This window comes from Thunnus maccoyii, chromosome 7 (genome assembly GCF_910596095.1).
Source record: "Thunnus maccoyii chromosome 7, fThuMac1.1, whole genome shotgun sequence".
Lineage (NCBI taxonomy): Eukaryota > Metazoa > Chordata > Actinopteri > Scombriformes > Scombridae > Thunnus > Thunnus maccoyii.
In genome coordinates this window covers 9,855,416-9,873,556 of record NC_056539.1, presented here as the reverse complement: position 1 = coordinate 9,873,556, position 18,141 = coordinate 9,855,416, and the positions used below count along the sequence as shown (strand labels likewise).

General features: G+C 41.1%; 1 protein-coding gene across 5 annotated transcripts in view; it reads left to right on the top strand.

Moving 5' to 3' along the window:
- Positions 1–17,360, top strand: part of suco (SUN domain containing ossification factor) — a 46,382-nt gene extending 29,022 nt beyond the window's left edge. For 2 of the 5 annotated variants that reach the window (XM_042415779.1, XM_042415776.1), the window contains 16 exons: positions 290–357; positions 491–598; positions 1,331–1,436; positions 2,939–2,959; positions 3,245–3,300; positions 4,442–4,533; positions 4,910–4,975; positions 5,997–6,074; positions 8,213–8,300; positions 8,448–9,821; positions 9,983–10,070; positions 10,182–10,286; positions 11,866–12,020; positions 12,300–12,391; positions 13,297–13,352; positions 14,094–17,360. In XM_042415779.1, coding sequence (XP_042271713.1) covers positions 290–357; positions 491–598; positions 1,331–1,436; positions 2,939–2,959; positions 3,245–3,300; positions 4,442–4,533; positions 4,910–4,975; positions 5,997–6,074; positions 8,213–8,300; positions 8,448–9,821; positions 9,983–10,070; positions 10,182–10,286; positions 11,866–12,020; positions 12,300–12,391; positions 13,297–13,352; positions 14,094–14,663 — 3,123 coding nt within the window. In that variant the 3' untranslated portion in view covers positions 14,664–17,360. The remainder of the gene's footprint in view (positions 1–289; positions 358–490; positions 599–1,330; positions 1,437–2,938; positions 2,960–3,244; positions 3,301–4,441; positions 4,534–4,909; positions 4,976–5,996; positions 6,075–8,212; positions 8,301–8,447; positions 9,822–9,982; positions 10,071–10,181; positions 10,287–11,865; positions 12,021–12,299; positions 12,392–13,296; positions 13,353–14,093) is intronic. The other 3 variants (XM_042415777.1, XM_042415778.1, XM_042415780.1) reach the window with 3 other exon arrangements.
- The last annotated feature ends 781 nt before the right edge of the window (positions 17,361–18,141 follow it).

The window sequence follows — 18,141 nt, the reverse complement described above, 5'->3', positions numbered from 1 at the left end:
AGGAACATAAATCACATATTATTCAATGTAGCCTTTAATACTTCAAGAAAACAATGCAAGAAAAAAATAAGAAAAAGCTACAAGAAAAAATATTACAATTTTTTACTGAATTTTTTTTTTTTTTTTTAGTTTTCAATCATTAGGACTTTTATGGTGTGCAAGACTTTTTAATTATAACATTGATATAATATCTAGAAAAGCTCCGTTGTCTCTGATGCTGACAAACCTGTACTATTTTCATTGTCATTTGCGATTGTCACTGACACTCTCATTCCTGTGTCTTTTTCAGAGCACTTCAGCTATTCTCATGGAGAATATGGACCTTTACATGCTGAATCCTTGCAGCAACAAAATCTGGTGAGAACACTGACACACACTACTGGTATACTGTTTGTCTGTAACAGAGTCTAATTGGAAAGGATGACTGTTTGATTTTAAAAGAGAAAAAGTTTTCCACTGTCTTTCCGTAAACCTCTCTACCTCTCTCCAGGTTTGTGATAGAGCTCTGTGAGCCTATTCAAGTCAAGCAGCTGGACATTGCTAACTTTGAGCTCTTCTCATCTACACCTAAAGACTTTTTAGTTTCCATCAGTGACAGGTAAACTCTCTTTCTTTCTTGCATGTGCATACAATCCAACATATGCTGGCAGTGTATTTAAAATGAAATCGGCATGTTCTCATAGGTAGTAGGTGGGCTTTACTGCAGTACACCTAGGCCTCCAGTCTAAATTTTGCACTCTTGCAGGAAATGTAGCATTAAATAATCAAGATTAGCATGTACAAAATTTTGCAATTACCACATTTCTTCACGTGAATCATAGCTGCTTGTCAAAAGGCGCTCCAATTTTTTTGTTTCATTTTTAAGGTGAGACATGTAAAATATAAAATGCACCAATAATTAGCCTTTCAAATTTAGTTTCTTAATTTAATAATATAAATGCCAAGTTAATTATTTCATGGTTACTTTTTAATGTGAAAAAAGGAAAATAATCAACCTGGCTAGCACCTTTTTCCTCAAACAGCACCAGCACTAGTTCAAATCCTTTTCTACCTCCTATATTATCAGCTCTAACTTTAGTGCAGCCAAAGCTGGTGTTGTCTTTGTTTTCAGTTTCACCCTCAAGATTTATTTCCAGCGTCATCTCGCACCGCAACTCATAAATTCCACCCTCTGGCAGGGAAGGAGAGACCTCTAGTCACACTGGGTGCAGTGAGTGGCATTTGCAACCAGGACAAAATTAGGAAGCCTTTGAGAACATGCCAAATTTCATTTTCAATTCACAAGGCTGGCAGAAACACACGCCTTACTTTTCCCTCGCTCCGCTTACAGATATCCTACCAACAAGTGGGTAAAGCTGGGTACGTTCCATGCCCGCGATGAGCGCATCGTGCAGAGCTTCCCACTGGACGAACAGCTTTATGCTAAATACGTGAAGGTACTGCCTTTTTGTCCTTAATGCTATAATAGTACATTTATGTCTTAAGGAGAGGAATGACAAACAATGCACGTATTCATTCTTGCTAGTATATTACAGTTCCTAGTACACACACAAGAAGACACAGACACATTCATACACAAGGTTAAAGCTGTGTGTCAAGCTCAGGAGACCCTTTTATGACTTCATGGTAAATTAACCATGCCATCAGCGCTGTCTGTAAACCCCTCCCTTGACTGGATGAGGAAATGTGACTCTGACTGACTGTGAGGATGTGTGTTCATGACAGAGTTCCACTTGTAAGAACTAAAGGGCGCATACACATTACTATTTTGTTGATTATGTTTATGATTTGGGTGTCACGACTGAGCAGGCCAAGTTGGACCCAGTCTGTTGAAGGCTGGGCCCGTTACTGAGGACAGACAGGAACTGAAATCATACAGAGTGATGTTAAAGGATTACAGTTGTTCGCCTTCTGCTCAAGTCGGTTATAGTTCTTCCCACTAAGATTCATTTAAACTTCAGATTTTAAAACATTTTTAAACAAAGAGAAACAAGCAAGTTAGTAAGCAGGAAAATAGTCCGATGTGAAATGAGTCCGACTCTCTCTGCATCTCTCAATCAACAATTTCAACCAAATTAGTCTTTATTGGCATAAAATGCAGCATAACTAAGCAAGGCAAGTTGTTCTTTGATGGACATCCATTTCTCTTTTGGTTCAGTCACATGTAAGAAATTGTCATTGAATGTGTGCTGCAATGTGAGAGACTAAAGACTAAAACAAAGTGTCTGATGGTGAAAATAAATATGTCGGGTGCCTGCTTACCATCTTGTCTTTTGTACGTCTCAGTTATTATCTAACCCATTCATGAGAATGACTCAAAACAGAAATGTTACTGTTCATAGGACAATAAAAGTGTTGATGTAATAAATTATAAGATTGTGTCCTTTTCTGAACTGTCTCTCCACTCACATTTCTACCCTCGTTCTTGCTCACTTGAGATTCACTGTGTAGACTTGTGAAACGGTTGATTAATGCTCGGATGATTTTTATGTGGAGAGCGTGGGTGTTATGTGTGGGTACTTACTGTGATTCATGCTCTATTATTAAATAATTGTGTTATTACATAACTGATTTTTGTCTAGAAAGTTTCAGGATTATCTGCGTCAGTTGCCACAAAGATGGCACTAACTGCTATGTTATGTCCTGTTCTGATGTTTTAAATCTGTCCTGAGCTTATCGTCCTGCCTGTCTGTCCCTCTGACTTGCTTGTGTTTCTTTCTAACTGCTCTTTTAAAAACATCTCTATAGTATCTTCTTGTCTGTGGACTGTTGCAGACCAATGATCCAGATTATATCAGCAGCGTGTTTGTCTTATAAGAGAGCCAAACTGTAAGCAGATGCTTGACTTGCTTATAGCTTGAATCAGTCTCCACTGATCTCTTTTTCTTGTTTTATTTCTCTCTCCTCCTGTCTCTCTCCTGTCTTCCTCTCGCATCAGATGTTCATCAAGTACATAAAGGTTAGCACTCTTCTCTCTCTGTCAGAGGTTGTTAATGGTCACACACTATAATTGGTGAGCTTTGGCAGAGCACAATTTTCATCTTTAATGCATGTGAAAAAGTTATTAAAGAAGTGGAACATGCACACAAATCATACTCTCAACGCTTGGCAATTGTAGTATTTTATTTTCATTTGTTTGGTGGGTTATGGAGTGGGCATTCTCACATTACATATACACATTATTTGGATTAGCACTTAAATTGCGGATGATATTTTCAAGAGTTTTTTTCCATTTTCCTTGTAGGTTGAACTCCTCTCCCACTTTGGATCAGAACACTTCTGTCCCCTCAGTCTCATCAGGTAAGACCGCAATGTCTCTGCCCGTTTCACTGTCTCTTCCTGTCTTTGTGATTTTCAGAATCTAAATTGTAATTAAATAATACAAAGCTCAATATTTTATATATTTTATATGTAAGTATTTATCTTAATGTCAGTGTTTTAGGTGAAGAAAGACAGTCTTTCACAAGTATATTGCCACTGCTGAACAGTTTGCTGTAGGAACAACCACTAAGGTTACTGTCCTCTTCTTCTAAAGCAAATAGAAACACTGGGGGGAGAACAGGAAATTGGATGCATCTGTACTTAAACACCACACACAGCTTTCTTCAGCCAAAACTAGCAAACCAGTTTTCAACAAGTCATTTGACTTTAATTTTGCATGGGTGAAAAATGTACTGTTCACAGTGTTTTATTATCCTAAATAATGACTCCATTGTCTTACTTCACACTATACTGAACCATATTTCCAGGAGCTATTAGATTATACAGGAGATCGCTTATCAGATCCAGAAAGCGATTATTGGGATGGCTGCACATTACGATTTTGGTAATTTTAATACGTAAACAGATTAATCAAAGTCAGAGCCTTCTCTTGTACACACAAAACTTTATACACAGCTCTCTCCCAGATGAGTAGAACCCAACCTACGCTGAGTACTAACTCTAATTTCACACAAACATACATGTATCTACATGTCTATCCCAGATCATTGCGGTCATCAGGGACTTGCTCTGTGGGAATTGCTGTCGGGGGTTGAAGGGGCTATAAAACTCTCCTGCACATTCTTACAAGAAGGTCAAAGTAGATTGCTACAGATTTTCTCAACAGTAAAGACTGTTGCTGGACCCTGAGATGAAAAGAAGAATGTGAAAAACTTAAACCTGCCTCTCTGAGCTAGAGCTTATTTACCTTAGTAGAGAACACTATTGATCATATTAAGCTTGTTTTACATGTTAAGACACTTAAGTAAAGTGTTTAAGTTACTTGAGGTGATCATTTTTATTGTGTTTTTCTTTAAACGTGATCTGAGCAGTGTGGTTTAGAGGGCCGCGTTTCCCTACAAAGATTTCACCACCTCTGCTGCGTGGTAATAACAACCCTTAACCTTTTATGCAGGCGGGTTTGTAGGTGTAACAGAGCATTTGTGTTTGTTTTGTGTAGGGTGTTTGGTACCAGCATGGTGGAGGAATATGAGGAGATAGCAGATTCCCAGTACCCCTCAGAGAGACTGGAGTACTTGGACGAAGACTATGGTAAGATTATAAGATTATATATGATCTATTGTCCAAAGACTTCACTCTTTACTCAGAAGAAATATTAACCTATTAAAATGAAAAAAGTTGTATGCTGCCTAACCTGGCAGAACAGCCCATGTGCTGCAAATCATTAGACTACAAAGGACCCTGAGAAAAGAGTCGAATTACACTCTTGTGCTCAAACTTGTTCACCAAATACCTTCTGTCAGAGTTAACTATTAACACCAGCAACTGAGTTTCTTGGACTCTTTATTTCTGACAAATTCTGTTGTATTTCATCGTTAACTCATTTAAAAGTGTAACATTTATTTACTGTTAAATGTGATTTAATCAACATTTTAACATGTGACTATTAAAATGTTCGTCTCTTCAGACTATCCTCCTGGCTACCAACCATCAGAGGACAAGGCTTCTAAAAACCTGCTTGGCTCAGCAACCAGTATGTACACACAGACACACATGCAAACATGGTAATATAACTATGAAAATTATATGACAGGAAATAAGCCACAGCAATACAGCTGATGAAACAGCACTGACACTGAGATCCACTATGACAATTGGTTTTGCATAACCGTTTTAGGATGATTGAAGGAAGGATATTTAAGAAAACATTACTCAGCATTTTGAAGGGCTAGAAGCCTCCACAGTACTTTTACTTTTTCAAGGCTGAACAACAAATTCTTCTACATTCCTTAGCAGCTTGTGGCAACAGCATACAGTTCAGAAACTTCAAACCATAAAAAATACATAAAATTGTTTAGTGAATCTGATACTGAATGTAAAAGGAGAATTATTACCAAATTAGTTTAATACACATGTAAGTGCAGCAACCCATGCAAACACCAGATCCTTTACATTCCTCAGGAGACAGTGCTGAATGTTTCCTCAGCATTTTAACCTACTTGGCATCATACATGCACATTGACATAGATTGGGGTTTGGCTTGCAGAAATTTTCCTGCTCACACCACACACACACACACACACACACACACACACACACACACACACACACACACACACACACACACACACACACACACACGTGCAATCACACTGGTGCCCCTGTGTCTCCTGATGTAGCAAAAGGAGGACTGGTGCACCACACATACACACACCACAAATCATCGTGGCTCAAACCATAAAACCATTAAAAAAAAAACAGCAGAGGAACACAAACATTTTTCCCTCAGTTGAGCAGGCTCGGAGAGGAGTTGAACAAGAGAGAATGCGGACTGAGGGAAAGCGTTGAGGGAAAAACTAGGAAAGAAAGTTAGTGAAGGAAATAATGTTGATGCAGTTCAGAGCAGCAGTGACAAAGAGGAGAAAAAGGAAAAACAAAAGCCAAAGCATTTTGATTCACTATCACACATTTGTTTTCAAGCTGCTGCCCGTCAATTTATTTACGAGGAACTTCATGACCTCCAAAATAACTACATGTGTGTACTTTTCTTTTAGATGCCATCTTAACTATGGTAAACAACATTGCTGCTAATGTGCTGGGCGGCAAACCAGAGGGTGGAGCAGAACCAGGAGGTACTCATCCTTCATATACTTATTACATCCTGTTTCACCTTTCATGTCCACAACTTCCTCATCTAAATTACCATGTTGCTGATTTTTCACCAAAATCCTGTCCTGTCATTCTAATGTGGGAAAGACAAAAGTCTGACACAAATATGATGACAGCAGCCTGTGTCTCCAAAGCTCAGTTTTTCTTTGTTTTTAGCTGTTTGTATAAGAAGGCCAGCTGTAAAGCTTTTAGTTATCTTCATACTAAGTTTGACATTTTTTGCATGGACTTGTTCTTGTTGCTTTCATTTACTATAGCAGACTGACATATCTGGGGGTTTTTCTATATGTTCTGTCTTCCTTTTTACCCTTCAAAAACTGAATTATTTTCATTCCTGAACTCTAGTTTTTGGAGAAATTGACACAATTTATTTTGGAGGTTTTGTTTATGTGAACTGAAATTGTAAAAGTTGTTCTGCAGTCTTGCAAGACTATAGATTTCAGTTTAACATGCTACAGTTTAACAGGTGAAACTGGTCCAACATTATAAAATATTGATTCTACATATTCTTCCTCTTAGAAAAGTTAGGCCCTGACATGCATTTGCTTTGTTCTCTTTGAGCAACCACACCTTGTTAACGGGTGTTATGAAATATAACAGGATTGTCCATATAAAACCTGATAGTTTCCAGATCATCAGAAAACTCCCCTGCAGATTGTTTAGCATGAGTCATCATATTAATGTGACAAACTCATTCTTAAAGTCACTCTTGCTTGTTTCACTGACAGTTCTGAGTAGTAGGTATAAAGAATGCCTCCATTAAGCTTTTAATCTTTTTTTTATACACATATTTTTTGCCCAAGAAAACCTGAATGGAAAAACCAAGGATTTCAAAAAACACATAAATATCACACCATAGTTTTTACACCTGGCTGTGGTGGAAGACTTGTATAAATAAAGAGCAAATGAAAGAAAGGCAGACGGAAACAGATTTACATAATGATGATCCGTGAGCTTTTTCTGCTTTTCTGTAGACATTGGTGTTTTTCAGCCACCCACCATCACATGTCTCCCAAAAAATAATAAATCAAAAGGGCTTCAGAATATTTGCAGAGCAATTATATAGTTGATGGAAACAAAGTTTTGCATCCTTTTGTAAATCGCTTCAAATTGTACAGAATTTGTATGAAAAGATACCATACTCTCTGTCTGTCTACACTCTATCCTCACTGTTCAGCTGCCATTTTTCTCTATTTCTCTGCCTCCAACCACTGGCATGCCGGTCTTCCCACATATTGTTTAGATTAACTGCTTTTAAAAGTAGGTCACTCGGTTTCCTTCCCTAAAGTGCGAGCATATGTATATCTTTAGTGTTCATGTGTATACGTGCAGAAACAGCCAGATGTTTATATGGTCGTCGGCAGGGGGTCTCCAGTTGAGTCTCAGCAGAACTTTGGCTGTGTGTGTTGTACTTCTTGGCAGAGGAGCTCACATGCATGGGGGACTGAGGGGGGCCCATGATGTCAAGCTTGCTCCTTGTTTTAATTACCACACAGGGAGCTGCATCAGAATGACTATTACTTAGCTCTACCTATGTGAGGAAAAATCCACCTGAACGCATATTTTACCCAGCGCTAATATTTTATTTATGCTTTTAAACAATTTCTTTTCTTTCTTTCTTTAAACTAAAAACAAGTCTCTTTTTTGGAAGACCAACTTTGTAAAATACTCATGCAACTTTTACACACTTTCCAAAATGAGTTGTGTATTTTTTCTTTTATTCTTAACAGCCTTTGTCACACAAGAATTTATTTTAACCAGAGTCCACAGAGTCTGCTGTCCATTTACTGTCTAACTCTGTTAAGTGTCTTTTTTTTACTGCTGGCTCTCTCTACATTTACGGCTCTAATTCAGATTGTGGGAGAGAGATCGGTTCTAACTGGACTAGACTGGTTCACAGTATTTCTGACTTCCCAAAACATGGGCTTGCCAGCCAAACTGCAAGTAAAAGGGTGTCTGTTCTACAGTGTGCTTCCTGCCGCCACATATACTAGGACTGGGGAGAAACATCTCACTAAGTTATATGACCAAGTGTACCGTAGCTGTCTAAGTGTTATCAAAGTCCTGTAGTGAGTTTGTTGATTGTTTTGTGTTTATGCAGGTAATACGACAGCAGAGGTCCAGACTGAGAAGGAGGGGAGCACAGAAGTTACACCAAAACTGGTAGAAACCCGTCACAGCACTGCAGTGTAAGACCAATTAAAGGCATATAAACCATTACGCAAACCATTACACAAGGAGTAAAACAAAACTTTTGGTGTTTTTACACAATTTTTTCTTCAAAACCTCTCCAAGAACACACAATGAATATGCTGCTTTCCATTTCTTTCCTTCAGACTGGAACCTGCAGAGCCAGAACATCCTACAACCCAGGAAGACTCCAATATATCCAGTGACTCTTCCACACCCTCCCCCACATCACCCGAACCCCACGAGGACAGACAGATTGTCACTCTGGTAGAGGAGGAGGAGGATGAAGAGCCCAGACAGTCGACTGTCACTCTGATGGAGGAGGAGGGAGAGGAGGAGGAAGAGAAGAGAGAGGAGGAGACAAGGAGGGAGGCAGACAGGAACCAGTGGGAGAGCCAGGCGTACTGTCCTTTCTCCTCCTTCTCTTCTCTGTCTCTGTCCTGCATGGCCACCCTGCCCGAACTGCTCCATCGCTGGTGCTCAGCCAGGCTGGCTAAGGAGAGACTCCGCAGCCTCAGGCGGAGGCAGCTGAGCTCTCAGACACAGACACCCCCTGTTGCAAACACCCCCGCCCTCACACACACACCTCCACAGATCCCTGTCCCTGTTCCCACACCTCTACAAGAAGCCCTTCCCCTCACAGAAAAAGCTCCAGAGCCTGAGGTGCCTCTTAAGGGCCAAAATGAGGGCAAACCTCTGGGTGAGGCACACACCACACACACACATCTCACCCCTGACGCACACACTCCAGAGCCCAACATCCTTCTAGAGCCTAGTAGAACCTCTACCATCCCCCCTCACAGTTTCTCAGACATCCACAGTTCCCTAACACGCCCTACCCCCACACATGAGGAGAAGCTGCTACCTCCCATTAAAGACGCAGCCCTGGACCCTGTTCCCACTCCACCCCTCCAAGCCGTCTCTATCCTAGAGACACAGCAGGCCAGTAGTGCCACACCCACTTTTACTGTTAGCTCTCCCCCACAGCCTCTGGCCTCTGAGACAGCCTCTCCTGGTGTTGTACTTCCCCCTGTCAAGGAGCAGCCTGTTCACCCTCTTCCCACTGTGTCAAGACCTGAAGACCTTATCCCCCCTCCCACCGAACTGCCAGCAGCTCTCCCTCTGACTGATACTCACACAGACACAGTTAAGTCAGGCGCAGACAGTGGGGACTCACAGAGACACACTGTCCAGGCTTCTCAGTCTCAAGGGGAGCACGGGGACTCACTCACTCAGACTGGAGAGCCCCATCGCATGGAAGACACGGTGGACGAAGACCTGTTAAGCACTAATGGGAATGGGAACGTCCACCGGACAGCTACAGACTTCTATGCAGAGCTGCAGAATGGGGGGGATTATAATGGCGGCGCAGTGAACGGGAACAGCGTATTATTAAATGGTGGAGCAGTGCACGGCTCCAGCCAGAAGGAGAGTGTGTTCATGAGGCTGAACAACAGGATCAAAGCCCTGGAGATGAACATGAGTCTGTCCAGCAGATACCTGGAGGAGCTCAGCCAGAGGTGAAACCACTGGACACAAAGAACCTTATAATTATGTAGTAATAATAACTGCACATGGACACTGGACGTGTCTTTTAACAAAGCTGCAATTTGCTTGGTAGAGTCATACGAACATGTAAGAGAATTTCACAGATTGTGACTTTTGCATTTGTGTTTTTCAGATACCGTAAACAGATGGAAGAGATGCAGAGAGCGTTCAATAAGACCATCATCAAACTGCAGAACACCTCCCGCATTGCCGAGGAGCAGGTCAGTTTGCATGAAATCACACACAGAAAGAGAAATTGATGCACTGATAGTTAATAGTCATGTGACAGATCATTCACTGTTGTGCTTTGCTTCCTCTTTGTACATTTTCAGGACCAGAAGCAGACCGACTCCATCCAGGTTCTGCAGAGCCAGCTGGAGAACGTCACTAAACTGATGCTCAATCTCACCGTTACAGTTGGCCAGCTGCAGAGAGAGGTGACCAGCCTGCTGTTGTTGATTGCTAGTTATTTCAAGCAGTATTGCCGACTGCTTACATGCTGATTATACATCAGTATGACATTTTCCAACCAGTTATCAGAAGACAATAGATCTGACATCCTGTCTGATTGAGGCAGGAATGCAGTCTTTACTAGCTTATACTCTTCAGAAAGAAATTAGTGTCATAATGGAGTGATGTTTTAGTCATTTATATAAATGCAAACAATTATCAATCTGACTAACTAGAGCTGACTAACACTTGGGTTTCCTGCTGTGCTTTTATAGCTGAGGTGACTACATACTGGATTCTCCTGATGCAAAACAAATGTTTAACATCACAGTGGTTGTTTAGAGCAAACCACTATTATTCAAACAGGCACATACGAGGGGACTTTTTGGGGGGTTTCTTTGGTCAGATCTATCCATGCCTAACACAATCCAGAGTCAGGATATTGATTTTGCTGCTCGGAATGCATAACGATCTCGGCAAAACAGGTGTTTGAAACATTACATTAATGAACAGACCATATGGAGATGGGGCTAACAGCTAAAAGAACATGAACAAATTATACTAATTGTAGGAAATATGCATTTTGTTTCAGGCCCCAGTTGACAGTTCGCTGGAAGTCCTTTAAATATTAAAATATGAGTCACAGTTTGTTCATAAGTAGTTCATCAGCAGTTGGAATTTGGTGGCATGACTGAGAGGGAGAGATCCCACCGGGCCATGTACATACAGAAAGGACATGAAGACATTCACATGAGTCAACTGTGAAGCAGATTAACAAATATGTTTGGAGACCAAGCGAACACTAATTCCAGTTGTCCTAAATATTTCTGTGGTCATTCCCAGAATTTTCTATCTGTGGACTCAGGCAGGGTCAGTGGTTGATTTCAAAATACCCTACTGACCTTTCTCTGAGAGCATACAGTTACAACAAGAAGGACATCTTCTGTGCTCATAAGGATTGAGTTACATTGGGAGAGTATAGATTTTATGAAGGATAAACTAATATGGAATGCAGTGAGCAGACTTGACTGTCAGGCAGCTGCCAACAACTGGGAATGAATTTCCATTAGATGTAATACTCCAAAACTGCAAATCACACCACGTTGTCTAATAAGTGAAGTAGTGAAGAGTGCACTTTGTATTTCAGGCCCTTTGCTGACAAGTTGGCAGAATGACAAAATGGCAAATTGTTGATACACTTGGAGAGTGTATCATATCTGAATATAATCCTAATAACCTTTTTAAAATCACCACCTGTATAAGTGAAGAAGAGGGAATATGAAGGGAAGTCCTAAGTCAGCTTATTGATAAACAGCTTGATTCCTATTTGTATCTAAACATGTCACATAAACCTTTGGATGGTACGGTGGTGCGTATGAAGTTTTAATGTATGATCTGTGATGTAATATGTCACTTTAAGACAGTGTGAAATGCCCAACCTGCTACTAACGTACTGAATATTCATTTGATTCTCTGTAATGTTATGTGGGGAAAGGTTTTAAATGTGTGTTTTGCAAACTTGCGCTGCATTTCACTTTAGCCGATGGATTTTTTTTTTCTCTGCAGGTATCTGACCGTCAGAGCTACCTGGTGGTCTCGCTGGTTCTGTGTCTGTCTCTGGGCCTCCTGCTGTGTCTGCAGTGCTGCCGCAGCTCTTCTCCTAACCCCAACACCAACACCGCTGCCCTTCCCAAGAGCCACCACTACCCCAGCCCCAAGAGGTTTGTTTCTCTCTCTCTCTCTCTCTCTCTCACACACACACATGCACATGCTTAGTTTATTTAGACTTTTTGTTTGTCTGAGTTATTTATGAGGTTTTTCATCTAATATTCAGTTTTATTATTCTGCTTTTGAATAGAACATATTGAATCACTTACACCATAATTCAGCTGTTATGTGCTCATCTAATGCTGTCACTCCTGTCCTGCCACTAACTGAAGTTGGACTATTGACAATGTAAACAACACTTTATGAATGTGAATATCATCTTTTATTGTCAGATGCTTCTCCTCCTATGACGATATGAGCCTTAAGCGCAGGGTGACCTGTCCGCTTGTTCGCTCCAAGTCGTTCCACCTGTCCTCTACAGAAGGTAAAAACACCCTCACCTAAACACACACTACACACAAGTCTCTCCTCCAACCTGCCTTCTCTATGTGTTCTCCATCTATCGTGTTTCTCCCTCTGCATTTGTCATTGAAACATAAGCAACAGTGAGGCTCGATACTTCCGTCAGCTCATTGCAAAAACCGCTCTATCGCTTCCGTAAACCCTCTCAGGCTTTCTGCGTCAGACTGCTGCAGCTCTTGCCGCGTAACTGTTCACATCCAAGCATTCTCCAATCTCAAGCACTTTTTCCTTTACTTCCGTCTCTCATACTGTCAATATCTTCGCTGTTTCCTCTCAGCACATGGCGCCATGCTTAGTGGCTGATATCCCTGGTGTTGCCAGCGCCTCCAGCAACACAAACGCACAGGGAGAGGCTTGTGCAAGCACTAAAAGAATAAAGTCTTTGATTCATGAAACCTAAAACTCCCCCTGCTGTTCATTATCCCTCAGCTGTGTGTGTGTGTGTGTGTGTGTGTGTGAGAGAGAGAGAGAGAGAGTTTGCCCTTGAGGCTGAGAGGCTGTCATTGCCAGCTTGTGTCCACATGCAGGCTTAAGGAGTGTAATAATAGAGCACGATGCTTTGCTGGCTTATGGTAGACATTTGCAAGTAGTAATCAATAAAAAAAAATAACATGCTTTCCTGTGATATTCGCTAAATCTTTCTAGTTCTTGTCAAATTTGTTGTAAATATATACATATCTAACAAAATGCATTGTCAACCATGTGAAGCTACTCGCTACCTTCTGTGTAGACATTATTAGAATATGGATTATCTTTTGCCGTTGCACATTTAATAAAACTACTTGCAAGGTCACTTCATGCTTGTTACATGTATGTTTTCCTGTTTCCCATTCCATCATTAACCTGGCCCCTCTCTCCCCTCCCCAGTAGGTCCAGATGACTTGTACATTGTAGAACCTCTAAGGTTTTCTCCAGAGAAAAAGGTACAGTGTCTGTTCCAACTGCTGCTGTTGGCTGTGACGGCCGCCTTACATAAGTGCTGTGTGTTTTAGTGTCAGTCAGTCTGTACAGTAAGTGTGTTGGAGCGGGGATGTGTCTCAATGCTGTGGAATGACTTCTTCCTTAGTCACTGATCTCATCTGATCTGACGCGTGTTAAGATTCAGCCCACTCCAAAGATCTGCCGTGTCTGTTAACCACTTCTTTGCTGACACTGCGGACTTTTTTATTTTTCGTACTTTGAGAATGTACACACACACAGCGAGGTGCGGACAAGTGTGAGCACACACTAGTCCATCGAAAATTACAACATGTCACACACTTGTCAAACATTTTCATCTGAAAGTGTTTGGCTAGGAGAATAAAGCATGGTGTACTGTGGCTTTATATCACAACACAGCACTGGGTCACTTGTAAATACTTTGTTTGGCAGTTTTAGTGATATTTGTTTCCTCCAAATCCTATCTTCCATCTTTCCCTCTTAAACTTTCCCACCCTTCTCTGACTCATTTGTGTGACCTCATACTAAATAAGATGGCACATTGACAGCATTGACAGCCTTTTGAAGGCTTGCAGTCAGTGTTTGCTTCATTTTTTAGCTGTTGTCATCGTCAGCAGTGTCTAGCACAAAAGTGGTTAATATGGCATTACATAATAAGATGCATCTTCGCTTTCTTTGAGCATTGTTTTAAATTTCTTTCCTCCTCTCTTCTGTTTTTCCTGTAGAAAAAGCGCTGCAAAACAAAATCGTTGGACAAGGTTGAGACTGTGAAGTCATCTGATCCCTCTGCTCCGCTCACCAACGGGGCAACCAAATGCAATGGCTTCCACCCATGCCTCCCTGCCCTACCCCCACCCCCACCCCCTCCTCCTCCTCTTCCTCCTCCTCCTCCTCCTACTCCTCCCCCACTGCCTCCCCCTCCATCTGTAGAGGAGGTGTCATTATTGCCCACTTGCACCTCCAGGGAGCTTCCCTCAGAGACCAGCAGCTGCAGCTCATCCACCCACTCTGAGGAGTCCTACACAAGCCGCCTCCCCCCTCCCTCTCCCATCTTCCCCTCCGCCGGCCTGTGCAACGGCCACGCCCTGGCCTTCCCCCTCCAGCAGCCTCCCGTCAAATCATGTCAGGAGAAGCGCTCAGTGAAGCGGCGAAAGTCACGGCAGACGGAGCTGCAGTTCCCCCACATGCCGGGAGGCAGCGTCGGTTCTCTGCCCAGCCTGCAGCAGCTTATGAAGGGAAACAAGGAGATCAGTGTTGGGACCATCGGGGTGACAGCTGTCACCGGACATGTCTGAGGACTCACACTCATCAGTGTGTTCACTCTTTACGAAGTTCACTTTTACACAACTTTCTTTACACAACCACACACACACACACTATATGGTAGCAGACTCTATTTGCGTAGTGAGGAGATGAGGTTACTGCATCCCAAAGAACCACATTTCCCATGAGCACCCAGGCGCACCGTGGAACTGAAGCGGCTATGGCAGCAGTAGCTCAACATCCTCCAGTCCTTATCCACTCCTGTCAAAGACCTGTTTACGGTTACGTGCCTTTATATCTGTTCTAGACCTTTTAATGCTAAAAACATGAAATTTAAAAGAATTGTTGATGTTTTCGTTTGGGGACAGAGGGAGACACTGTGGTGGGGAGTGAAACATTAATACAAGTCAAGTCTATGTTTTTCTACTGGATAAGCACATTGTCCCACGACAGTTGAGCACCAGTAAACTTTCGTTCCCCCACTTTGAGCACAGTGAGGAGAAGTGTCGGCCTCAACTCCACGTTCCTTCACCTACAAGGGCATCAAGAAGTATTAGGCTGCTCTTTTGGATGAAATGTGTCATAATGAGAGAATTGTGGAGCATGACAAATTACTTCTCTTATCCTTATTTCCTTCTGTCTTCCATTGCCATCATTTTTCATCCTTTCTGTCCGGTATTGCATCCTAATATGACTGCTGGGACCAGAGTGTTTCACGTACACCAGAACTCTCTCTATTTCTCTTCCTCTGTCTCAGTCAGTGTACTCCAAACCAACCGTCAGAGCTGAATGAAGAAAATCATTTTTTGCATGAGTTGAAACTGTCTGAACGCGTTAGTCCTTTCAGTTTAGAGTCCCACTAAACCTCATGTTATAAATACAACAGCAGCAGATTCGAGATCCTATTAAATCAATCGCTACTCAGCTTGGGCTGGGCCCAAAAACACATGTACATACAAACACCATGTGAAGAGATATTGTGCTGTTTATATTAGATATTGTGACGATGGAAGATAATATGGATTTTAACAGGACAGAGGCAAGCCATAGTTTTTGACAGTATGTTGAGAGCATCATGTAGGAGCACATTGCAGAGCAAAGTTGAATGTTTACACTCATCACACGCACACACACACACACCCTACTGGGACCCTGCAGAAGAGTCTGAAAGACCAGTTTTATTTATCTATTTATTTATTTAAATGTCTACAGAGTTTTCTAACTTAGGCGCTGGCTTCCCAGTCTACCAACCCTGCAGTGTCTCAGTAGTATATTAATGTTACATAGAAATATAGCAGTAAGATACACTCAACGGTACTGATACATGGTCATGGTGGACGGCTCAACCACACAGGGGTTTTTTTTGTTTGTTTGTTTGTTTGTTTATATATAGTTTATAATAATATATCTGATAAGTATGGCATGTCGTACAGCAGCATATACTGTACATCCAACAAGATAATTGAGTATCGATACAGATTTATTAGGATCATCGCTGCTGCTTTTGTATATGTTCAGAGCTGCTAGGTGATCTGAAGTAGTGAAAGTTAGTGTTTTTATCGTCTTCATTTCAGCATCTTCCTTGTCTTGCTAATTTTAAATCACCCTGTTAATGATTTCATGACTGACCTACAATGAAATTCAGTTTAATATTGAAGCGCTGTCAGGACTTGGAGATGTGAAAAGGGTTCTTCTTTTTTCTTTTTTTTCTTTTTTTTTTTTTTTTTTTTTGCTTGCTTTTAGAGAATAAAATCAAATATTTGTTTTTCTTAATGTACGCAATTTCTGACTGGCTCTGCGTGGTTGGACTTGGTGTATATTTTGACAGAGACAGAGAATTCTCTTCTAACTCTTCTCTCCCATTAGTCTTCTGACCAGTTTCTACGGCTCTCTTCTTTACATCTCATCCACCAGGGTCACCTCTGACCCCCCTCCCCCCACATTGCACGACTTTCTCTGTGACTGTGAAGAACAATTTTTAATATGCCTGCTTTTATTAACCACTCTGTGTTCTCATTTGGAGTTGGAAATGCTCCGTCAGTCTACATGCCTGCTTTACTGATCTTTCCGTGCATCCTCACTCTCATCGTACACTCACTCGGTCTTTTATTCACTTGTCATTGCTCTGTGAGTTTGTGTGTTTGCCCCACACTGAATGATAGTTGTGGTTTGTGAGGAGAAGGACATGAATTGTTGTTGAATAAAGGGAACGCAGCAAAGATGGGTATGATTTGGAACACTATTCACGTGATTCTCTATGTTCCACAAGCCGAGCAAATCATGAGGTTTTTGTTTTTCCCTTTTTTTTTTTTTTTTTTTTTTTTGAATGTGTATGATGTTATGTATGTGTGCGTGTGTGTGTGTGTGTTAACCTGCATTCATGTGAGAATTTATTTTGTTGATCTCATGTATGTGTACGTCTGTGTTATGAGAAAGACTACTCTGAATCTACTTATCCCGTAACACAGCGACTAAGGAGAACGCCCTCAGAGAGAAATTCTAGGAGCTTGGTGTGCACTTTGTATGACTCCTCATGCCTTTTTTGTTTTTCTACCTTCTATGTCAAGTGCTATCTTTTCTTTTTTCTCTCTCTCTCTCTCCCTCTCTTTCTCTCTGTGATTACTCTGAAGAGCTGCACAGTATTTTTGAGCAGGAGTGAGTTACTACAAAAACTGTAGTGCCATTAGAAACTGTGAATTTCTAAATAAACCTTTTTTTGTCGTCTTTCACTTTGTCTTTTATTGTGGGCGCCACAGTGTGGATCCTGTTGGTTAATTATAAAGGAATCTTTAATCATTCCAGGTCTATGAAGGGCTGCAATATTTTCACTTTTAAATGAATCACAACATTACACAATAAAATATGTTTAAATGGATCATGGGAGTATAATTGAAATTAATTTATATAGTATATGCACTAAAAGTGCATTACAGAGTGTAAAACTCTAGACAATTATTTTATACCATAAATACAGACAGCACTCACATCTTTCAGAGACATGAGAACTGATGCTTTAGAAAGATGAAGTTTCTGTTCCTGGTTTGGGTCTCTGTAAAGTGTAAATGTTACAACTGTGGTCTGCATCCATTCTCAAACAATAAGATAAGGTAACGTTTTCTATTTTTCAATCATAAAACAGTCAAGCAACCAAGAAGTGACATTCAGGGTTGAAGAGCAATAAAAAGGCAGTGTTTTTGGATGACAAACATTAACTACAAAGCTGATCTAGACATAAAAGGTGAATTTATTTCCATCACTCACTGCTATGGATGGATGATGACATGATTTCAGCCATTGGGCCTTTTGTTGGGTATTATTAAAAAAAAGAAACTGTGGGACACTATTCAGAATATTATAGAAGAAACCTGTGGTGCATGATATATTTTCTTAAGGCAAAACTTCTCAGCTGTCAAAACATTTGCAGTCTTACTGGAGCCCACGTGAGCTTGTTTAACTGTAAGCCTATGTAGAGGGGAAGAGTTAAAAAATAAATAAATATTGGATCATATA